The sequence below is a fragment of the Leucopleurus acutus genome (assembly GCF_964270905.1).
Source record: "Leucopleurus acutus genome assembly, chromosome: 10".
Lineage (NCBI taxonomy): Eukaryota > Metazoa > Chordata > Mammalia > Artiodactyla > Delphinidae > Leucopleurus > Leucopleurus acutus.
Window position 1 is genome coordinate 53,190,322 of NC_139153.1, and position 20,532 is coordinate 53,210,853.

Below are 20,532 nucleotides of genomic sequence, written 5' to 3' on the forward strand. Positions count from 1 at the left end.
TTCAAAAAGCTGTTGACTTTCACTCACAATGAACTATTTTGCAATTATTTTATAATTTTAAAAGTGCATATTCAGTGGGAATATTTGTAGGAAGTGCATACTCATGGGAAGCCTGTGCAGCCTGGATCCAGAGTGATTTCTGCAGGTGTTTTTGTTTTTGCTTCTGTCAATTACCTACTGGCATTACTGGCCCAAGTTCCGACGTTTATGCTAACTTTGGCTTGTGGTTCCTGGATATAAAAATTCAAACCCAAAGCCTGTTTGTGGTGCTGGCATGATCACAGGTTTTCAGCAGAGACCTTTTTCTCTACCGGGAGTCCAACTTTCTTGCTTCTTCCCATACATGTGTTTTCTTAGCCCATTTTCTTCCCAACAGTGTAGCCCTTGGAGGTTCTAGCATAAGTTTTACAGCCCAAACCCCTAGGTGATAATGGAAAGCACTCCCACACCCTCCCCTGAAGCCACAGAGCCACCTCAAAGCCTTACTGCTCTGGCCATCAGCCCCCATTTGTTTCAGGCTCCTGGGGATTTCCCTCAGAGTCCACTGGATGGCTGCAACTGGAAGGCCTCCATCCTACATTTACAATTTTATAAGAAGATCAGCAAGCAATAGAAAGGAACACAGACAAATGGAAGCACATGTGTTTGAGGAATGCATTAGAGATAAAGCCTTTCTTTTAAAATTTGCCTTTTTATTGTTGTCAGTGCAACACAATTCAGGAAGGAAAAAAAAAGAGCTTCTTAAAGCTATTAAATAAGCTGATTTTAAAAAACAGGATCAGTAGCACAGGTTTGGGGGATTAAATGTTTATTAAATCAAGCTTTTAAATTATATCCACCTACAGTCTGTAAACAAACATAGTACATGTATAGGTAAAAGGCTCAGATTAGAGCTAGTGGAAAAACTGAAGATCCCTTTGTACAGTGGCACCTCACTACTCCCTGGGCCGATACCATGGGGCCAATGTTATAGCTAAGAGTTAAATGAAAAACCAGAAGGAGTTTAGCTCAATTCCACCTGCTAGGATGGGTTTCAAGACATATTTGTTCCACATTATAGTAGGTTGGATTATACAAGGCAACAGTGTAGTTTTTACATTCACAGATTTGGCTGAAACAGTATAAATTAAGCTTCTCTTCTAGATGTCTCCCTCCCCTATTACCATAATTAGTAAGAAAGGTGAATTAAAATAAATGATGGACCACAGGTGGTTATAAAAATAGATAACTCGTAGAGTAATAAATATCTACAGTTAGCAAAGCACAAACTTATATAAAATTTACCTTTTTCCATATGTGCAGAATATTATAATTATGTTCAAGAGGTACAGTCAGAAGACCTCAGAGTGGTAAGAGGGCATTTATAAAGAAAAAACACTCAAGTACAAAACCCAGAGTAGGAAGCTGAATGCAGATGACAATATACAAAAGACAAAATCCGAATTCCTCACATCTGATGATCCTACTTGACAGACACCACAATTAGCTTACAGCCCTTTATGTATCTTAAAAAGCAACACTTCGTTACCTATGTACAAACTTTTCAAAAGATTAATTATGAGACAAGCAAAAATGGATTGACTTAACAGTGGCCCTAAAATCAATGAAACTTGTAGCATTTTGTGTGCTTTCATATACTTCTGTGTAGAGGAGTTTTTAAAATTCCCACAAAACCCGTTCTATAATCATTTTGGGTATAGAAGGGAAAAAGTTCCAAGCTGGAAAATAAAAAAGGTCAAAATCTCGGGCTTCCCTGGTGGCGCAGTGTTTGAGGGTCCGCCTGTCGATGCAGGGGACATGGGTTTGTGTCCCAATCTGGGAGGATCCCACATGCCGCAGAGCGGCTGGGCCCGTGGGCCATGGCCGCTGGGCCTGCGCATCCGGAGCCTGTGCTCCGCGGCAGGAGAGGCCGCAGCGGTGAGAGGCCCGTGTACCGCAAACAAAACAAAACAAAAAGGTCAAAATCTCAAAGTGACTGAAAATCCATGAATATGTAAGACATTCATAACATTCCCTTAAACACTTATCAAGTACTATGTAAGGTAACTGCAATGTTATCCTGAAACCAATCACATTTACGAAGATACAGTAATTCCCATTCTAATTCTAGAATTAAAAGCACTTAGTCCACACAATGTGCGTTTCAGCGAGGTTGACATCCACTTGGCTGTACCTCATAGTGTCACCTTAAAGCTGCGTCAGAGATCCATGGCAGACCTGAACTGTAAAGGTTCAGAATGAACAACACCACAGGTAGTCATTCATCCTCATTTTTTGCAGAGAGTGAAGGGTATACTTGAGCTGTCCTAAGGTCACCTCAGCCTGGAAACTTTGGCAAGTTTCCTTGCCAAAAAAAAAAAAAAAAATCTCCACAATCTGTCTGGGACTTGCTGGGCTAAATAAACAGGTTCCACTAACACACATTCTACCCCTTCAGGAGGGGTGTACAGATGCAGCTTTTCCCAAACTCACTGGACCTTGCCAGGGAACACCGGAACCACCACTGGATCCCGGGACACTCGTTTCCTATGGAACATGATTTGAGAAATGCCAATCTAAAACAAATTTTCTACAGTAGTGGTTCTCAAACAGTAGTGAGCATTGAAACACATGGAAGGCATGTCAAAGCAGAGACACAATACCCCCACTTCAGAGGTCTGGGGTGGGACCCGGGAACCTGCATTTCTAAGAGACTCCAAGTGAAGCTGCTGGAGTGAGGTCCACACTGAGTGATATCCTTCTAGACAAGGACGCACGCAAGCCTCAGCTGCAGGAAGCCCGCCGACGGCCTCAAGAAAGGCTGCAAATGGCATTTGCTACAACCAATTAGCGTGAGTTCAAACCAGCTCTCAAGCCTGAGAGCCTCTGGCTGTGCCCCTACTCACTGGGCGACAAGGCACAGTGACTGCACCTTAAAAGAGGAATAACAGCAGCCCCCTTTCAGGGGATCTGTGAGGCTTAAAGGAAATATTTGCACAAAAGTACGACCTGACAAAAAGCATCATACAAGTGTCATTAATCAGAAGAATGTGTCAGTCACAGCAGAAAAATCCCAGATGAGTTTTCTGTCTTCTGCCACTGCTGAGCCTTTATGAAAGCACATTCTGGTAGCTAATGAAGAGAAAAGAGGCTAAAAATGCAGAAAACTGCAGTGAGGGGAAAATAGATGAGTGGATTACCTAATTAAAAATAAGTAATTGTTAAAAAAAAAAGATCAACCCACAATCGAAGTAGTTAATTATGTTGGCTTTGAGATAGTGTTTAAAAGTTACAGTATGTTGATCTTTGAACTCACTCACTCATCCACTTTACCATGTTAATGTTGGTTAAATTTTAACCTCAAGAGAATGAGAAAAAAAAAATTCCTTCACTGGAATACATAGGAATTAGATCCAAAACTTTTTGCTGCGATAGTTCCAATCTGATAAGCTACCACAGTGGGAAAATTTCAACAGTGATTTTTAAAAAGGGCCTTTAATTTTGGTTCATAGAAATATCCACAGAATGAAAAAGGAACACACACTCACACGTTCATATATGTGCGTCTAGATGTTGCCCAGTAACATCTTAGCCAATGAACTTCATCTCGCAATTCAAAAATGAACCTGTAAAAATTCATACACATCCATGATGGGATTACGGTCAAGCAAACATCTTGTTGCCAAGTCCCGGCTTCCATCTGAATCCAAATGACTGATTGGAAAGGCAGGCCTTTCCCTGACAGGTTTCAAGATTCACTTTATATATGCTCTGGATGGCTCTGGAGACAAGACAACATCTCTTGAACGGGCCTGCCTTCGTAGCAGATCTGGTACACCGCAGTGAACAATGGAAACCTGGTCGAGGGGACAGGAAAAGACAAGTTAAGCCATCTGGCCTACCTCACAGAACCAACTAGTCTTTCTCTCCTGCCTAACGGACTACAGACTAGCATATGCTAGTATTGGAAAACAAAGCGACCTCCTTCACATCCCTCCATTATTTGGTCTGCAGAGAGCCTCTGCATGGTGGCTGTAAGAACTTGGTACAACCTAAACCATCCCCTGCCTCGCTGTTTGGAGTGCGCCGTCTACACTCACATCCCAGGGTAGTCTTTATAGGGTGATCTGTGGTCAATGACATCAAGAGTTGTGGCTCAGGCTCTTGGCCAAATCTATAATGAATCCAAGTTTTTGTCACTATTTTAAAAGGTTGGAGAATACATTTTAAATCGCAGGGAGGTACTGCTCTTGCTTCTCCAAGAAGAATCATCCAAGAATGAAGAGAGGCAGCCCACACAGCACCATAAATAATGCAGGCCTGGAACATTCTCAAAAGAATCAACGTGGGGACCCACAATTAGCGAAGTGCTGATCTCATGTTGGAAGTGGGGTTTATTCTGCCTTTTCTTCCAAGATGTGAACACAGGTATAAATGAAAGTTTGAAATGGATGAGGGCACAAAGGAGTGAGCTAATAATCCACTGTAAGAAAAGATAACATTATGCCAGGGTACTGCTGGCTCAGCAAGTTATTATTATTTTTTAATGGCAAAAATCACTAAGGAAATAACTTTATAATTTCAATCAGGCTTTTAAACACACACACATACACACACAGCCTAAAGTGAGCTTGAAAGAATCACAGGAATCTTAAAAGCCATTCTGAAAATTATCTAGTTAAGCATCCTATAATGACAATGTAATTTAAGAACAGCAAACAGTGCTGATTAGTCATATGTCTTTATGACAGTCTGTCACTGTGGGTTTTTTTTTTTTTTTTTTTTTGCGGTACGCAGGCCTCTCACTGTTATGGCCTCTCCCATTGCGGAGCACAGGCTCTGGACGCGCAGGCTCAGCGGCCATGGCTCACGGGCCCAGCCGCTCTGTGGCATGTGGGATATTCCCGGACCGGGGCACGAACCCGTGTCCCCTGCATCGGCAGGCGGACTCTCAACCACTGCACAACCAGGGAAGCCCCACTGTGGGTTTTTTAAGGTTCAGAATGTTCTGGGGGCTTTTTGGAGTCAGGTAGAGAATCAAATCTGACTCCACAGCCTATTAACTTTGGGCAAGTTTCACAAACCCTCTGACCCTGTTGCTCATCTGCAAAATGGGGCTGGACACTCAAGATTATTGTAGTAACTGACTTATGTGTAAGGTGGACAGTACGACACTTGACATATGGTGGATGTGCAATAAATAAACAGCTTATAAATGCAGCCACAGGGTGGCCACTGGGTCCCAGACTGTTCGAGAGGACAGGGCCCAAGCCTAGTTTGTTCACCTCCGCATCAGCACAGCCTGGCCCAGTGCAGGCAAGGGGCAGGTGCTCAGTGAGTATTTGTTGAATAAATTCTTGTGAATGGGAGTTAGAGCCTGGAGATTTCAACCCCTTCCATGGCTGAGTTTTCCTCTTCCTAAGATGAGAACAACTTGTATGTCCCTCAAGCAGGGTGGCAGGTGGTTAAGTGGCCACCCGAAACCATTCCCAACCCCTTTCTCTCCTTATCGAGATTGGAAATAGCCTAAGGCTCACTTTCGCAGCCTTTCTTTCACCTAGAATTGGCCCAGTAATTTCTAGCCAGCAAGACACAATACATCTGGGAGAGTTTCTGGGGAAGATCTTTCTCTCCTTGAGAGGCACTGGAGGAAACATCTGCTACCCAGACTGCCCTTGCTCCCTGCCCCTGAGTGCAGTTGTGTATGTGATGCTTGGAGCTGCTGGAGCCGTCTTGAAGCTTTGAGGGAAGGTTAACAAGATCATCTAATCTAATCCAGAGGCACTGAGCCAACACTAATAATGTCCACCTCCAGATTCTTTGTTACGTGGGAAAAATAACCCTACTGTTCAAGGCATTTTAACTGGGCGTTGCTCTTGAAGCCAAGAGCAATTTTCATGACCAGCCATTTCCAAAATGTGTTCTGTAGATGAGATGTTAACAAGTGATACAGAGGCAGGGAGAGGGGGGATTTCTATCAATAAGTAATTTATTTAACCCTCACAACTGCCCTATGAGGTAGATAATATTATCTCCACTCTATAGATGAGGAAACTGAGGCACAGTTTCTGACTTTGTAGCCAACACTCAACCACTAGGTTATAATGCCCGTCTCAATGCTATTTTCTAAATTTTAAAATGCTACGAAGCCAATTAGATCAGTTTGGGGAACTCTCTAAAGGTTAGAAGTGAAAGGAGGACAAGGAAACCATAAACAGAATGAAAAGACAACCTAGTGGATGGGAGAAGATATTTGCAAATGGTATGACCAATAAGGGGTTAATATCCAACATGTATAAACAGCTCATACAACTCAACAACAAGAAAACAAACAACCCGATTAAAAAATGAGCAGAAGAAGTGAATATACATTTTTCCAAACAGGAGTTGCAGATGGCCAACAGGCACATGAAAAGATGCTCAATTATCAGGGAAATGCAAATCAAAACCACCATGAGACATCACTTCACACCTGTCAGAATGGCTATCATCAAAAGGAACACGAATAACAAATGTTGGCCAGGATGTGGAAAAAATTTACAGTCCTATTGGTGGGAATGTAAATTGGTAGAGCCACTGTGGAAAACAGTATGGAGGTTTCTCAAAACACTAAAAATAGAACTACCATACGACCCAGCAATCCCACTACTGGGCACATATCTGAAAAAAACGAAAGCACTAATTTGAAAAGATACATGCACCCCAATATTCATAGCAGCATTATTTACAATTGCCAAGATATGGAAGCAACCTAAATGGTCATCAACAGATGAATGGATAAAGAAGATGTGGTAGATATATACAATGGAATATTACTCAACCATAAAAAAGAACGAAATTTGGCCATTTGCAGCAAATGGAATTGGAGGGTATTACGCTAAGTGAAATAAGTCAGAGAAAGACAAATACTGTACCATATCACTTATATGTGGAATCTAAAAAATACAACAAACAAGTGAACATAACAAAGAAAGAAGCAGACCCACAGATATCGAGAACAAACTAGTGGTTACCAGCGAGCACGAGGAGAGGGAAGGGGGGAGGGGCAATACAGGAGTGGGAGAACAGGAGGTACAAACTATTATGTATAAAATAAGCTACATGCATATATTTTGTAACATGAGGAATATAGCCAATATTTTATAATAACTAAATGGAGTATAACCTTTAAAAAGTGTGATTCACTATATTGTACACCTGTAGCATATAATATTGCACAGCAACAATACTTCCCAAAAATAAATATTTTTTTTCAAAAAGTGAAAGGAAGACAAAAGATAGTATTTTATTAAAAAATGGGTGTAAACCAAATAAATCAGCTATCCTACTAATGGATACTGAGGGCTTAGATGTGTCAGGCCTCAATCATGAGCAGGGATGTGCAGTATTATAAATGAGGCCCCAGGCCTCAAGGAGCTTACAACACTGTTATGGGCTGATTGTACCCCTCCCCCAAACTCACCCAATGCCCCAGCCCCTCAGAATGACTATATTTGGAGACAGGGCACTGAAGGAGGTAATTAAGTGAAAAGGGTTCATTAAGATGGACCGTGGGACTTTCCCAGCAGTCCAGAGATTAAGACTCTGCCTTCCAATGCAGGAGGCTCGGGTTCAATCCCTGGTCAGGGAACTAAGATACCACACGCCGGGTGGTGTGGCCAAAAAAAAAAAGATGGGCCCTAAACCAATACGGCTGCAGTCCTCATAAGAAAAGGAGACTAGGACTCAGACGTACACAGAGGGGGGACCACGAGAAGACGCGGGAAGAAGAGGCTTCAGAGAGGTCAACCCTGCTGACACCTTCGATTTCTGTCCTCTGTAACTGTGAGAAACACATTTCTGTTGTGTGAGCCACTCTGTCTGTGGCATTTTGCTGTGGCAGCTCAAGCAGACTAATACAAACACCTGATACTCACACATGGTCATAAAGACACAGGCACAAGGACGTTAAGTAAAGCAAATTTCACAACAGCAGAAAAACCCCAACAATGTCTATTACTGTCTTAATGTCTATCAAGAGAAGGTTGGTTAATAAATAAACTGAGGTTCTCCCACACCATGGAATGTTCTGCAGCCATTAAATGAGACCTCTAGGTGCAGATGTGGAATGATTTTCAAAATATATCCTAGGGGGGCTTCCCTGGTGGCGCAGTGGTTGAGAGTCCACCTGCCGATGCAAGGGACACGGGTTTGTGCCCTGGTGCGGGAAGATCCCACATGCCGTGGAGCGGCTGGGCCCGTGAGCCATGGCTGCTGAGCCTGTGCGTCTGGAGCCTGTGCTCCACAACGGGAGAGGCCACAACAGTGAGAGGCCCGCGTACCGCAAAAAACAAAAAAAACAAAAAAAAGACTCAAGAGGAGAGGAGGCCTGATTTAGCCCACATTGTTTACTGTCAGCTTCATGCTTTGGTCATGAGGAGTAAGGAAATGAGGCTGAGCCTGCCAGTTCTGCTTTATGAGTGACAGCTCCACAGGGCGCCAGCTCTCCCCACGCTGCCTCCTCCCCCTCCTCCCTCCCCTTCTCCCCTGTTTCCCCCCTTCTCTCCTCCCCCCTTTTATATATATATATTTATATATATAAAATATATATAAATATATATATATATATATCTCCTAGGGGACTTCCCTGGCGGTCCAGTGGTTAAGACTCCACACTTCCAATGTAGGGGGCACAGGTTCGATCCCAGGTTGGGGAACTAAGATCCCACATGCTGCATGGCACGGCCAAAAAAAAAAAAAGAAAGAAAAAAAAATTCTGAAGTGATGAAAAGGGACAAAGCAGACTGTGGAGTTCGTTACCCATCACACAAACAAAAGGGCCATGTGGAAAGTTCAATGAACCCTGAGAAATCCACCTCCATCTGGCGTAGGGATCAGGACCCACTTTAACCTGTGTGCCTTTTTCTTCTCTTTTCTTTTCTTTCTTTTTTTTCTGTACGCGGGCCTCTCACTGTTGTGGCCTCTCCCACTGCGGAGCACAGGCTCCGGACGCGCAGGCTCAGCGGCCATGGCTCACGGGCCCAGCCGCTCTGCAGCATGTGGGGATCTTCCCGGATCGGGGCACGCACCCGTGTCCCCTGCATTGGCAGGCGGACTCCCAACTGCTGCGCCACCAGGGAAGCCCCTGTGTGCCTTTTTGTATGACTTTAATTTTTTTTTCTTTTGTATGACTTTAATTTTTTTTTTAAGTCCATAGCACATTAGCAGCAATAGTGTCTAAACCAGGGGTTGGCAAACCATGGCCTGAGAAGCAAGTCTGGCCTGTGACTTGTTTTTGTGCCGCCTGTAGGCTAAGAATCATTTTTACCTTTTTAAAGAACTATGAACAGAAACAAAGACTGTAGGGCAGAGTCCTGTATGTGGTCTACAAAGATGAAATCTTTGTTATGTGATTCTTTGCAGAGAAAGTTTGCCGACTGCTGCTCTAAACAGTAAGTTCAAAGCAGGGAAAATGATTTGTATCTGGAGGATACGAAAGAGGTTCTCTGAGGACAGACCTGGCTTGCCTTGTGGGCGATGATGGCTGAGATGCTCATAAGGGGGTGTCCAGGCAGGCCAAACCGCAGGACAGATGCACACAGGAGTCTGAGAAGGAGGCGGTTGGGGCCAAGGGAGGTCCGCTTCCACTAAAGCAGGGGTCACAGGACACGCTGTTAGAAACAAAGTTGGTACTCAACTGAGATGCCAACCTAAGGCCTGTGGACCTCCTTCTCTAAGAGCAGGAGGCCTCTGAGTTAGAGGTGACCACAGCAGTCATCTGGTCTACCCCTTTGACCTTGTGGATAAACGGCACAGAGCAGCTAAAAACATGACCTGCCCAAGACTGCACAGCTAATGAGACACAAGGCCACTGTCCTTCTGCTCAGCGCTCTTTCTATAGCAGGCAAGGGAGAAGGAAATGGAGGAAGACCAGCATGGTGATGGCTGGAATGGAAAAGAAAGAAATCCAGGTAAGCGGTGGTGCAAAGGGAGAATAGCAGGACTTGGCTCTACTTGTGCCACTGGGGGCAGGCGCAGTGGGGGATGGACCCATGGGACTCGACACTAGGCCTGGGAGAAGGGCAGGTGCCCCTCAATCCAGCAGCGACCTCACTAAGCACAGGGATGGCTGGGTCGATTTCTAATCAGAAGAAAATGGGACATGACTGTGGAGAGGCAGGTTTCTCCTGCTTGGTTACACTTGCTTTAAAACTGGCAGGTACTGATCCCAGAACACCTGTTCCAGCCTGTATCCTCCAGTAGTTAGACAACACACACAGACTCACACCGGCCAGTGTGTCAACTCATAGAATCCTATCAAAGGACAGGACCCTATCCTACCTGTATACTACTGTGGGATCCTAGGACTCTACCTTGGTTGCACACAGATGCCACTTTAAAACTGTGATTGGGAGAGACTCACCATCATCAAACACCCAGGTATTTTTTTTAAGACTTAAAACAAAAATTCCTGATAAAGACTTAACGGTCATTAAAGTAGCCCCAATCACACACAAACCTATCAGTGTCTGCTGTTAAATAGGTAAGGAAAACCATGCATGTCATGGGTATTTTCCTTTTAATCATGATTAAAAGGTAGTTCTCCTCCTCCGACGCTTGTTTATGACTCCCCCCTCTGCCCGGCTGGCATTGAAAGACGTTTCAAAAAAATCAAATGCAAATTAGGGAAGGAAGACAAATGCTCTGTTGCCCCTCATTTCTAACTTCCAATAGGGAACTGGACGGCTGAACAAGGGGGAGAGCTGGATGCAGGCGGCAGGGTTAAGATGCAGGTGCTTGGGACCAGCAGCATCTAGACTGACCTGTAGAGGGTAAGGGAGCTGATGGCAGACCCGTGACCCACCTCCCGGTGCAGTGAAGTGCACGCTGGGGACCAGCTCCCCACTCTCCCAGGCACCCACCTCTCCAGACTATTACGGGAGCGTTAAGGACGCCCAGGATGTGCCACACAAGCATTTACTGGGTCGTGTGGTAGCATCGTGATTACAAAGACAGGCTTAGCAAATCGACAAGAGGAAGGGCTGGGGCAGCCTCAGACGCTGGGCAGCTTCTGCGGGACCACCGGGCTTCCTCCCTCCATCCCGCAGCACGGCAAGCTGATCCAAGCCACCTCTAACACGTGACCCGCCTGGACAGGCAGCAGAGGATGGGTGGGGAGACTACAAGGCTGCTCATCACACCTTAAACAGGGCATCTCTAGTGCTGGAGTCCTGGGGGGAACTTGTCCTTCCTTCTTTTCTGAATTGTTTGACATTTCATTAACAAGGCTGTATCTTTTTATTAAAAGGACAAAGTAACCTTTTTTTAAAATTTAAAATGTATGTCATGTAGCTCTTACCAAACACCCCGCAGGACAAGCCAGAATCTCAAACTTCCTATTTTGTACTATGCCCTACAGCGCTGAGCCTTCCTCCCTCGTTTCGTGTTTTGTGTAAATGCTCATTTTCAGGGTAGGCAGATGTTTCCTGCCATAGACCCTCACATCACACAAAGGACGGAACTAACCCAGTAACTTTCTGCACACACTCATCAAGTGCCTGTGCTCATGTGCTGACCAAGCTGGGGGTCGTGAGTGAGCAAGGCGGGGGGGTGATGGCCGCTCCCCTGGCCTCATGGACAATGGGACACTTACTTGTCGAGCAGCCCCTTCTGTTTGAGTATGCGGTACACCTCGGCCGAAGTCTGAGGTCCTTGCAGCTTCTGCCCATTCAGCATCTCCTTCTCCAATTCTTCGATGGTCTTAAAAACAAAGGATGAAAACAATCTCCTGTAAAATCTAGAGCATCACTTATTTTAAGAGCAGAGTAGGGGAGGAGAGCTGCAAGCCAAGAAAAGCTAACGACATACAAGGCAGAGGGTGTAGGACTGAAGCACTTTTAAGCAAAGGCAGATGGGGGTTAGCAGGACAAGCCCAGCACACACAGCCTCCACCCACAGGTCAGCGGCTCTCCCCAGACTGGGATCCCACACCGGGGGCTACCTTTCCGGTTCTGGCAAAGGCCTCGGCCACCCTGCGGTTCCGGCCCCCATAGCAGGTGGTGATCAGATCAGCCACGCCGCAGCTCTCCAGGAAGGTGGCCGTGGACACCTGGCCCTTGCAGAAGATCCTGGCAAAGGCGATCATTTCCATGAGCCCCAGGCGGATGACAGCGGCTTTGGTGTTGTCGCCACAGCGGAGGCCGTCGCAGAACCCGGCTCCCACGGCCACGATGTTCTACAAAGGAGACAAGAAGCCCGGGGATGCCGTCACACGCCCGCTGGGGGAGAGAATGCAGGGAAGGAGGGACACTGGCTCCCCTGGGTCCCACACGACCCAGGGTTCTCTTTTTTTTTTTTAACATTTATTTATTTATTTGGCTGTGCCGGGTCTTAGCTGCAGCATGCGGGATCTTCGTTGCTGCGTGCGGGATCTTTTAGTTCCAGCATGCGGGATCTAGTTCCCCGACCAGGGATTGAACCCAGACCCCCTGCATTGGGAGCTCAGAGTCTTAACCACGGGACCACTAGGGAAGTCCCACGACCCGGGGTTCTGCTTTTGTACCCGTGAGAGAGAGTAGAAAGAAGGGACCAGGCTCCCATATTCCCATTCACAGGGCAAAGAGCCTACACCTGTGCTCAGAGGGCGGCATCAGCCAGAATGGGAACGGTGGATGGTAGTCTCTGGTCAAATACCGTTTGAACAAACGGTTTTTTTTTTTCTTTTTCTTTTCTTTGCAATAAGTGCTTTTATTTATTTTATTTTTTTCCCTCCCTCTTTTTTTCTTTTATAGTTGAATAAATCAAAGGCTTTATTCAACTATAACATTCACAGAAAAGTAGTCAAATCATAAGTGCACAGCTTGATGAATTTTCACAAACCAGACACACCTGTAACCAGCTCCCTGATCAAGGAGTAGAAGTAACCAGTGCCCCAGGAAGCCCCCTCTGACTTTCTCCTGGTCACCCCTGCACCAAAGGTAACCTCTCTCCTGACTTCTAATGGCACAGGTTTACTTTTCTTGTCCTTAAACTTTATATGAATAGAATCATACAGGGTGTAATCCTTCGTGTCTATCTTCTCTGTCTCAATTTGACATCACGTTTGTGAGCTTCAGCCGTATTTTTACACATAACGCATTTATTTTCATTGCTACGTTATATTCCATTGTGCAAATATACTGCAATTTATCTGTTCTGTTGATTGGCATAGGGGTAGTTTCCAGTTTGGAGCCATTACAAATGGCTCTGCTATGACACCTGGTACATGACCTCTGGTGGCCGTGAGCAGGCACTTTTGTTGGGAGCGTACCTCGGTCAGAATTGCTGCGTGATGATGAATGCATACGTGCAAATCAAGTTTCTGCCTTTTGTTTCATTTAATAATCCCTGGGATTTCCCTGGTGGCACAGTGGTTAAGAATCCACCTGCCAATGCAGGGGACACGGGTTTGATCTCTGGTCTGGGAAGATCCCACATGCTGCGGAGCAACTAAACCCGTGCGCCACAACTGTTGAGCCTGTGCTCTAGAGCCCATGACCCGCAACAAGAGAAGCCACCGCAATGAGAAGTCCGTGCACTGCAACAAAGACCCAACTCAGCCGAAAATAAGTAAGTAAATAAATAAATAAATTTAATAATCCCTAAATGAGCATTTCTGAAGCGCTGGGTTGTTGCGTGGCTCTTTGCTGCACACCAGGCAGATCAGACACAGACTTGCCTCTTCAGAAGCTGATAACCTAGTTCGGGGGTCAGCAAATCAGGGCCAAGTGTTATAAGTAACGTTGTACTGGAAACCAGGAACTCCCGTTCAGTTACATACTGTCTGTGGTTGCCTGTGTGCTGTCAACAGATCTGAGTAGTTGTGCAGAGACCTTTAAGGTCTGCAAAGTCCACATTTTCTAACGAGCTCTTCTGGAAAAAGTTCGTCACCCCCAACTTAGCAGGAAAATAAAACCTGTGCACAAATCACAATGATGCTCAGCAGAAAGCGATATTCCGTAAGAGGTACTGAAGGTTGGGTCTCATTTCAACCCATGTGTACTCAGCGTGCACTGTGGGAAGCCCCGCTGGACCCTGGAGGGGCTGAGGGTGCCCTCAGGGGGCAGGGGGCTGCAAAGATAGAATCAGACACAGGGTGTCCTCAAGGAGTTGACAATATCACTGGGAAAAGACACAGAAAAGCACATCAGGAGACAGAAGGACGAGATTGTGCAGAGAAGCTTCATTTCAAAGCAGGGAAGCCTGCATGGAGGAAGTGGCATCTGAACTGGGTCTCAAATCCTATGTAAAACCAGACAATCACATATGCCAAGTAGTGCCTGAGTGGAGGTGACAGGGGGTGGCGGTGGGGGGAGGGATGGACTTGTTTGGGACGCCAGTCAACCCTCAGGTTGCCAGCTCTTTCCATGTTACCAGCTCCCTCTCCAAGAGCACTCAATGCAGGAAAAAATGCAAGTATTCTGCCTCTGTCTAACCACACAAGCATTTTGCCATAATACCTGATGCCTATATATGGATTTGTGCCTTAAGACCTTAAACTATGAAGCCAGTTAGTAACAATGAGAAATAAGCTAAAATAAGTGCATTTCTTCCTCACTCCCCTAATTTTTAAAAATTAATTAAAGACAGAACATTTTTAAAAACATTCAGGACTATAAAATCTGAGGGATAAGACAGAAAATGGAATGACCTGGGGAGGAAAAATGTCTTCTCTGGTTGATATGCAGTTTCTTATAAGACAGATCAAACACAGCACTGATGTGGCCAGGCTCTCCCTGACAGGACGCAGCCACTTCAGATGAAAAAGTTCCCGTGAGCCCTCTAGAAGCTTCGGTGGGCTTCCGACATAGCAGGACCCTCTCCTGGCTCCCTGGGTGGCAGCAGATGAAGACAGCTGAACGAGGGAGCTGAAGGCAGGGGCCCTAAAGGAACCTTCCCTTCCTCAGCAATCACATCAGGCCTTACTCTGGTTCTGGCTATTCCTCTGCAAAGGCCAGGATCCACGCAGACCCCGGCTCCTACAGCTGCAGGCGGAGCTGAGGAATCCAGCCTCCTGACCCGGGAGCATGTTTTCATAAGGTACCACCTCTGCCTGTACCTGTGAGCTTCTCCAGTCCTTCCCACCACACAGGCAATGCAGACTGTAGGCCTCAGCAGCTCCCTGATGGCAACCACCAGCCCCAAGCACCTGCTGCGTGTGCACAGGGATGGGGGGAGGGCGATTCCTGGCTGGGCGCGCTTGGCAACTGGCAGCATCACGTGCAGAGGAGAGGGGACAGGCAGAGTGAAGGAGCTGGAGAGATGCTGACGGGCGAACTGGGACCCATTCTGCGGCTCTGCCCCAGAGCTGCTCAGTTGGGATGGAACAGCCGGACCTTTTAGATGGGACACTGTGCAGAGACCAGGAGCGAGAGAACACCCAAGGCTGGGCCCAAACAGGCCCAGTCACCCCTCCTGGCATAGCAGCCAAACCGAGGAAGTGCATAGGGAGATACGAGGGGCACATGCATGACATCCAGTGGGCTTCTGGATCTCAGTCTGCCTTGTCGCTATGCGACCTTGGGATAATCACTCCATCTGTCTGAGCCTTCTTGGCCTTGGTTGTTAAATTCAGGGCTTGGACGAGATCTCTCAAGGCTCTTCTGCTGGTGACATCCCTCCAGGGAATCTGGATCAGTTGTGGCCTGAACTGCAGTCCCAGGGGAACTGGGACAGACAGTGGAACAGCCCTGGGGCAACAGAGAGACACCTAAGGATGTGCAGAGAGACTGACCACAGAGACCACGAAGCCAACTGTTGGTGAGCCCACCAAATGGTTTTATCGAAGTTACCATGGCAACATGCCAAGGCCTAGCTTCCAAATGGTTAGATTGTGGAAATGGCTCTCTGATGCCTCCTGGGCTGTGTCCCTGTGCCCCCCCCTCCTCACAACGCGACCCACTCTGGAGGTCACTTGACAAACCAACCCCAGCCAACGTCTACAGACTGGATGGGACATAACACGGACGTCCTTTCAACAAGGGGCTCCTACGGATTATTTACGAAGTGCCTACAGTGAGCCCACCAGGCCCCTGCACACACGGTCTCATCCAAATTCTCATGGCAACCCCGGCAAGTGTGTGCCTGTCCCCCTGGCTGGCTCAGCGAGGGTCAACGGCTTGCCAAGAACGCCCGGCTGGTAAGTGATGCACATGGGACACGCCCCCGGTGCCTGGCTTCACGGGCCCACTGTTCCCTGTCCCCTGCTGCTTCCACGGTATGGCAAATGTGGCCTGGCCACTCCCACCCCTCTCCGGGTCCAAGAGACCTTCCTGAGACCTCCAACCAGATATCAAAGAGGACTGCCTCTTGGGCCTGCATGGAGGCTCAGGAGGCAAAAGCAGGAGGCCTAGGAGGAGAAAAGATTTATGGGAAAGAATAATAAAAATAACAACAAAAGTTAACCTTATTGATACGGGGAGGGGGAAGGGTAAGCTGGGACGAAGTGAGAGAGTGGCATGGACATATATACACTACCAAATGTAAAACAGATAGCTAGTGGGAAGCAGCCGCATAGCACAGGGAGATCAGCTCGGTGCTTTGTGACCACCTAGAGGGGTGGGGTAGGGAGGGTGGGAGGGAGACGCAAGAGGGAGGGGATATGGGAACATATGTATATGTATAGCTGATTCACTTTGTTATACAGCAGAAACCAACACACCGTTGTAAAGCTATTATACTCCAATAAAGATGTTAAAAAAGAAAAGTTAACCTTATTGAACTGTTTCTAAGTGCTTCATATATTATTAACTGATTTAATCTTCACAACGTTCCTACAAGGCAGGTCCTGTTACTACACACAGTGAGGGGCAAGGAAACTCAGGCACCTGGGTAAGTAGCACGCCCAAGGTTGTACAGTCAGGATCAGGAGAGCTGGGTTTCGAGCCCTGGCAGCCCAGCTTCCTAGTTCTCTCCAGGGAGCAGATCACGCAAGGCTGCTCCAGGCTGGTGAGTGGAAGGCACAGAGGGGCCAGCTCAGCAAGACAAGAACTTTCTAACAAGAAGAGTTGACCCCACCCAACGGAAAAGACCGAAGCAAAGGGAGTGCGCTCTCAGTCACTGGAAGCATCCAAGCAGGAGCTGTAATGCACGAGCCCTGAGCTCCAACGGGTGCTTCTAACCTTCTATGTCGCTGCGCTCAGAGAAAAGGCAGAGGAGGGTGCCCGTGGCCCAGGGGCACACAGGTTGGGACCACCTCCCAGTTTCCCCTGGATGTCTGGCCTCCCCACCACGGGGAGGAGGGGCCACTGCAGAGTCAACCCCTCCCTTCTAAGGGGACCCTTGGCCCTGTTTAGTCACCATATGATGCATCCTGAAATCCTCACTCTCTCACCTACCACTTATCACTGTCAAAAGAAAAATAAACACACTAAGCTGGTCAGATCATGTCTGAATAGCACCCGAACAGATGTCCTCTGAGGTCGCTCAGCTGTGAAATTTATCACTATCCGCTGGGCATTTAAATCTGCTTTAAACTATTCATGTGAATAGTGAAAATTTATTCACTATTTTAAACAGAGTTAAAAATACCATGATTTTCAGAAGACAGGCGTCCTTAAGCCCCTGCCCATTTCCCGGGTGATAGCAATACTCAGAGGCAATCATCCTCCGCGAAGTGCGGTCTCTGCAATCCTGAATCGGGGCGGGTTGGATAGGGCTCAGTTTCTTTCGCTCCCACCCACCCACAAAAAGACTACAAAACTGGAGGAGCAGCCCATGTGACCCGCAGTTTATGCCAACACTCTCACCACCTAGGGAGAATGGCCCTGCTGAAAACCAAGTCAGTATTTTCTGTAAGTCCAACAACCCGCCTGACTCTTCTTGAGGCCACCTCCAAGTGCATCTGACCTCGCCTCGCGGAAACCTGAAAAGTGTAGGCTAACTACGTCGAGGTACCACGTACGGTTTGCAGGTTGGGGACTGTGTAAGGCCACCTTGGCTGAGAGGTCTAGGAGGCCCAAAGTCAAGCCCACGCTCAGCCCACCAGGCTGCACACCCTGATGAGAAGCTGCCTTAGCGAGAGCAGTGTTGTCCAGCAGAAGTTTCTGCGATGACGTAAATGTTTGCTATCTGCTCGTCCAACAGAGTAGCCACTAGCTGCTGAGACTCACTTAAGACTAATGTGGCTACTGAGTCTCTGAAATGGGGCTACTGTGACTCAGAAACTGAATTTTTTAAAAAAGTTTTAATTAATTTGCATGTAAATGCACACAGCCACATGTGGCCCTGGCTGAGACTGGGCACCAGGCTGTGCCCCACAGTACATTCATCACAGCCAAAGCCCTGGAGGAAACCTACACGCCCAGCAATTAGAGTGGTGAGCCTCACCACAGACAACCCTACAAAGAATGCCGAGCCTCTGTGGCACAGGTAATGGGTGTATCTCCCAATCTACTCTCCTCTTCTCCCTGAGTCCTAGAGTTCCTGATTTTCATGTAAGTATATGGCTACCCAGAGAGAGGGGGAAATGTCCCAACCTCCCCTGCAGCAGGTATAGTCACACAATTAAGTACTGCCCATTAAGATGAAGCCAAAGTGTTACACTGTGACTCCCAGAACCTGCCTTAAAAGACAGCTGCCACATGCCCTTTATCCTTTTTTTTACCCTGCTGCCTGGAAGGCAGATGTGATGGTTGGAGCTCTGGTCACCATCTTGGAATACAAGTACAAGAGCCATACCTCGTGAGCTGGAAGGAGCCTGGGTCCCTGAGAATTCAGTGGAATGGAGTTGTCATATGGATTCAGGATTTTTACACAAGAAAGAGATAAACTTCTACCTTGCTTAGCCACTAATTTTTTTTAAAATTGTTTGTGAAACTAAATCTGGTTTTAGTGCACAGGTTTTATTATTTATTTATTTATATAAATTTATTTATTTTTTATTTTTGGCTGTGTTGGGTCTTTGTTGCTGCACACAGGCTTTCTCTAGTTGCAGTGAGTGGGGGCTACTCCTTGTTGCGGTGTGCGGACTAATTGCGGTGGCTTCTCTTGTTGTGGAGCATGGGCTCTAGGCGTGGGCTTCAGTAATTGTGGCGCGCAGGCTCAGTAGTGGCGCAAGGGCTTAGTTGCTCTGCGGCACGTGGGATCTTCCGGACCAGGGCTCGAACCTGTGTCCCTTGCATTGGCAGGTGGATTCCTAACCACTATACCACCAGAGAAGTCCCAGCCACTATTATTTTGGGTCTCTGTTAATGAAACTTAATCCTGATAAAGTATTTATTAAAAATAACATAGGTTGAGGACTTCCCTGGTGACGCAGTAGTTAAGAATCTGCCTGCCAATGCAGGGGACAGGGGTTCGAGCCCTGGTCCTGGAAGATCCCACATGCCGCGGAGCAACTAAGCCCGTGTGCCACTACTTAGCCCGCGCACCACAATTACTGAGCCTGCGTGCCACAACTACTGAAGCTCGCGTGCCTAGAGCCCGTGCTCCACAACAAGAGAAGCCACCGCAATAAGCCTGCACACCACAATGAAGAGTACCCTCCATGCTCCACAACTAGAGAAAGCCCTCATGCAGCAACGAAGACCCAATGCAGCCAAAAATAAATAAATTAATTAATTAAAAAAAATAACATAGGTTGAGCTGTACACTTATGGTTTCTGTACTTTTCTATATGAAGTACCTCTTAAACTTTACATTAAAACAAAAATTCACTGCTAGTGAAAGAAGCCAGACACAGAAGAGTACATATTGCACAACTCCATTATAAAAATTCTATAGTGTACAAAAGCAGATCGGTGGCTGCTGGCTTGGGAGAGAGGGGTGAACTACAAAAAGACATATACGTGGGCTTCCCTGGTGGCACTGTGGTTAAGAATCTGCCTGCCAATGCAGGGGACACAGGTAAGCCCTTATCTGGGAAGATCGCACGTGCCGTGGAGCAACTAAGCCCGTGTGCCACAACTACTGAGCCTGCGTGCCACAACTACTGAAGCCCATGTGCCTAGAGCCCATGCTCTGCAACAAGAGAAGCCACTGCAATGAGAAGCCCCCGTTCGCGGCAACTAGAGAAAGCCCACGTGTAGTAACAAAGACCCAACGTAGCCAAAAATAAATAAATAAATTTACCAAAAAAAGACATACAAAATTGTTTGGGGTGATGGAAATGTTCTGTATTGTGGTGATGATTTTCAGGGTATATACACCCAACTGCATTATATATTTAACTGGATGCAGTTTAATATACACGAATTATGCCTAAATAAAGTTGATATTTAAAAAGGAATACTCCCGTAGTGATTAAGAGATTAATTTTAGCTAAGAGGTGAAGGACATTCTGAAGCAGTAAGACGCACTGGTACAACATGATTTTGCATTTTGAATTTTCTTTTTCTTTTATCCTTGTAAGGAGCTGTTATCTTTCTTCCTCCTTTTTTTCCCCTTATTTTGGTAAGTCAAATGCCCTCATGTTTTTGAGCACAAAAAAAAGTGTACTTCAAAAATATTTTTAGTGTGGAGAAGATTACTAAAGGTTGTTAATGTGGAAAAAAACAAAAAAGAATGCATATACGTGTGTAATTGAATCACTTTGTC

General features: G+C 46.6%; 1 protein-coding gene across 2 annotated transcripts in view; it reads right to left on the reverse strand.

Moving 5' to 3' along the window:
• Window positions 1–798: 798 nt before the first annotated feature.
• Window positions 799–20,532, reverse strand: part of GPD1L (glycerol-3-phosphate dehydrogenase 1 like) — a 56,988-nt gene continuing 37,254 nt past the window's right edge. The window contains exons 6-8 of one of the 2 annotated variants that reach the window (XM_082848716.1): window positions 11,960–12,193; window positions 11,612–11,718; window positions 799–3,836 (exon numbers count right to left, since the gene is read on the reverse strand). In XM_082848716.1, coding sequence (XP_082704842.1) covers window positions 3,740–3,836; window positions 11,612–11,718; window positions 11,960–12,193 — 438 coding nt within the window. In that variant the 3' untranslated portion in view covers window positions 799–3,739. Of the gene's footprint in view, window positions 3,837–9,500; window positions 9,606–11,611; window positions 11,719–11,959; window positions 12,194–20,532 lie in introns of those variants that run through there. The other variant, XM_082848717.1, reaches the window with a different exon arrangement.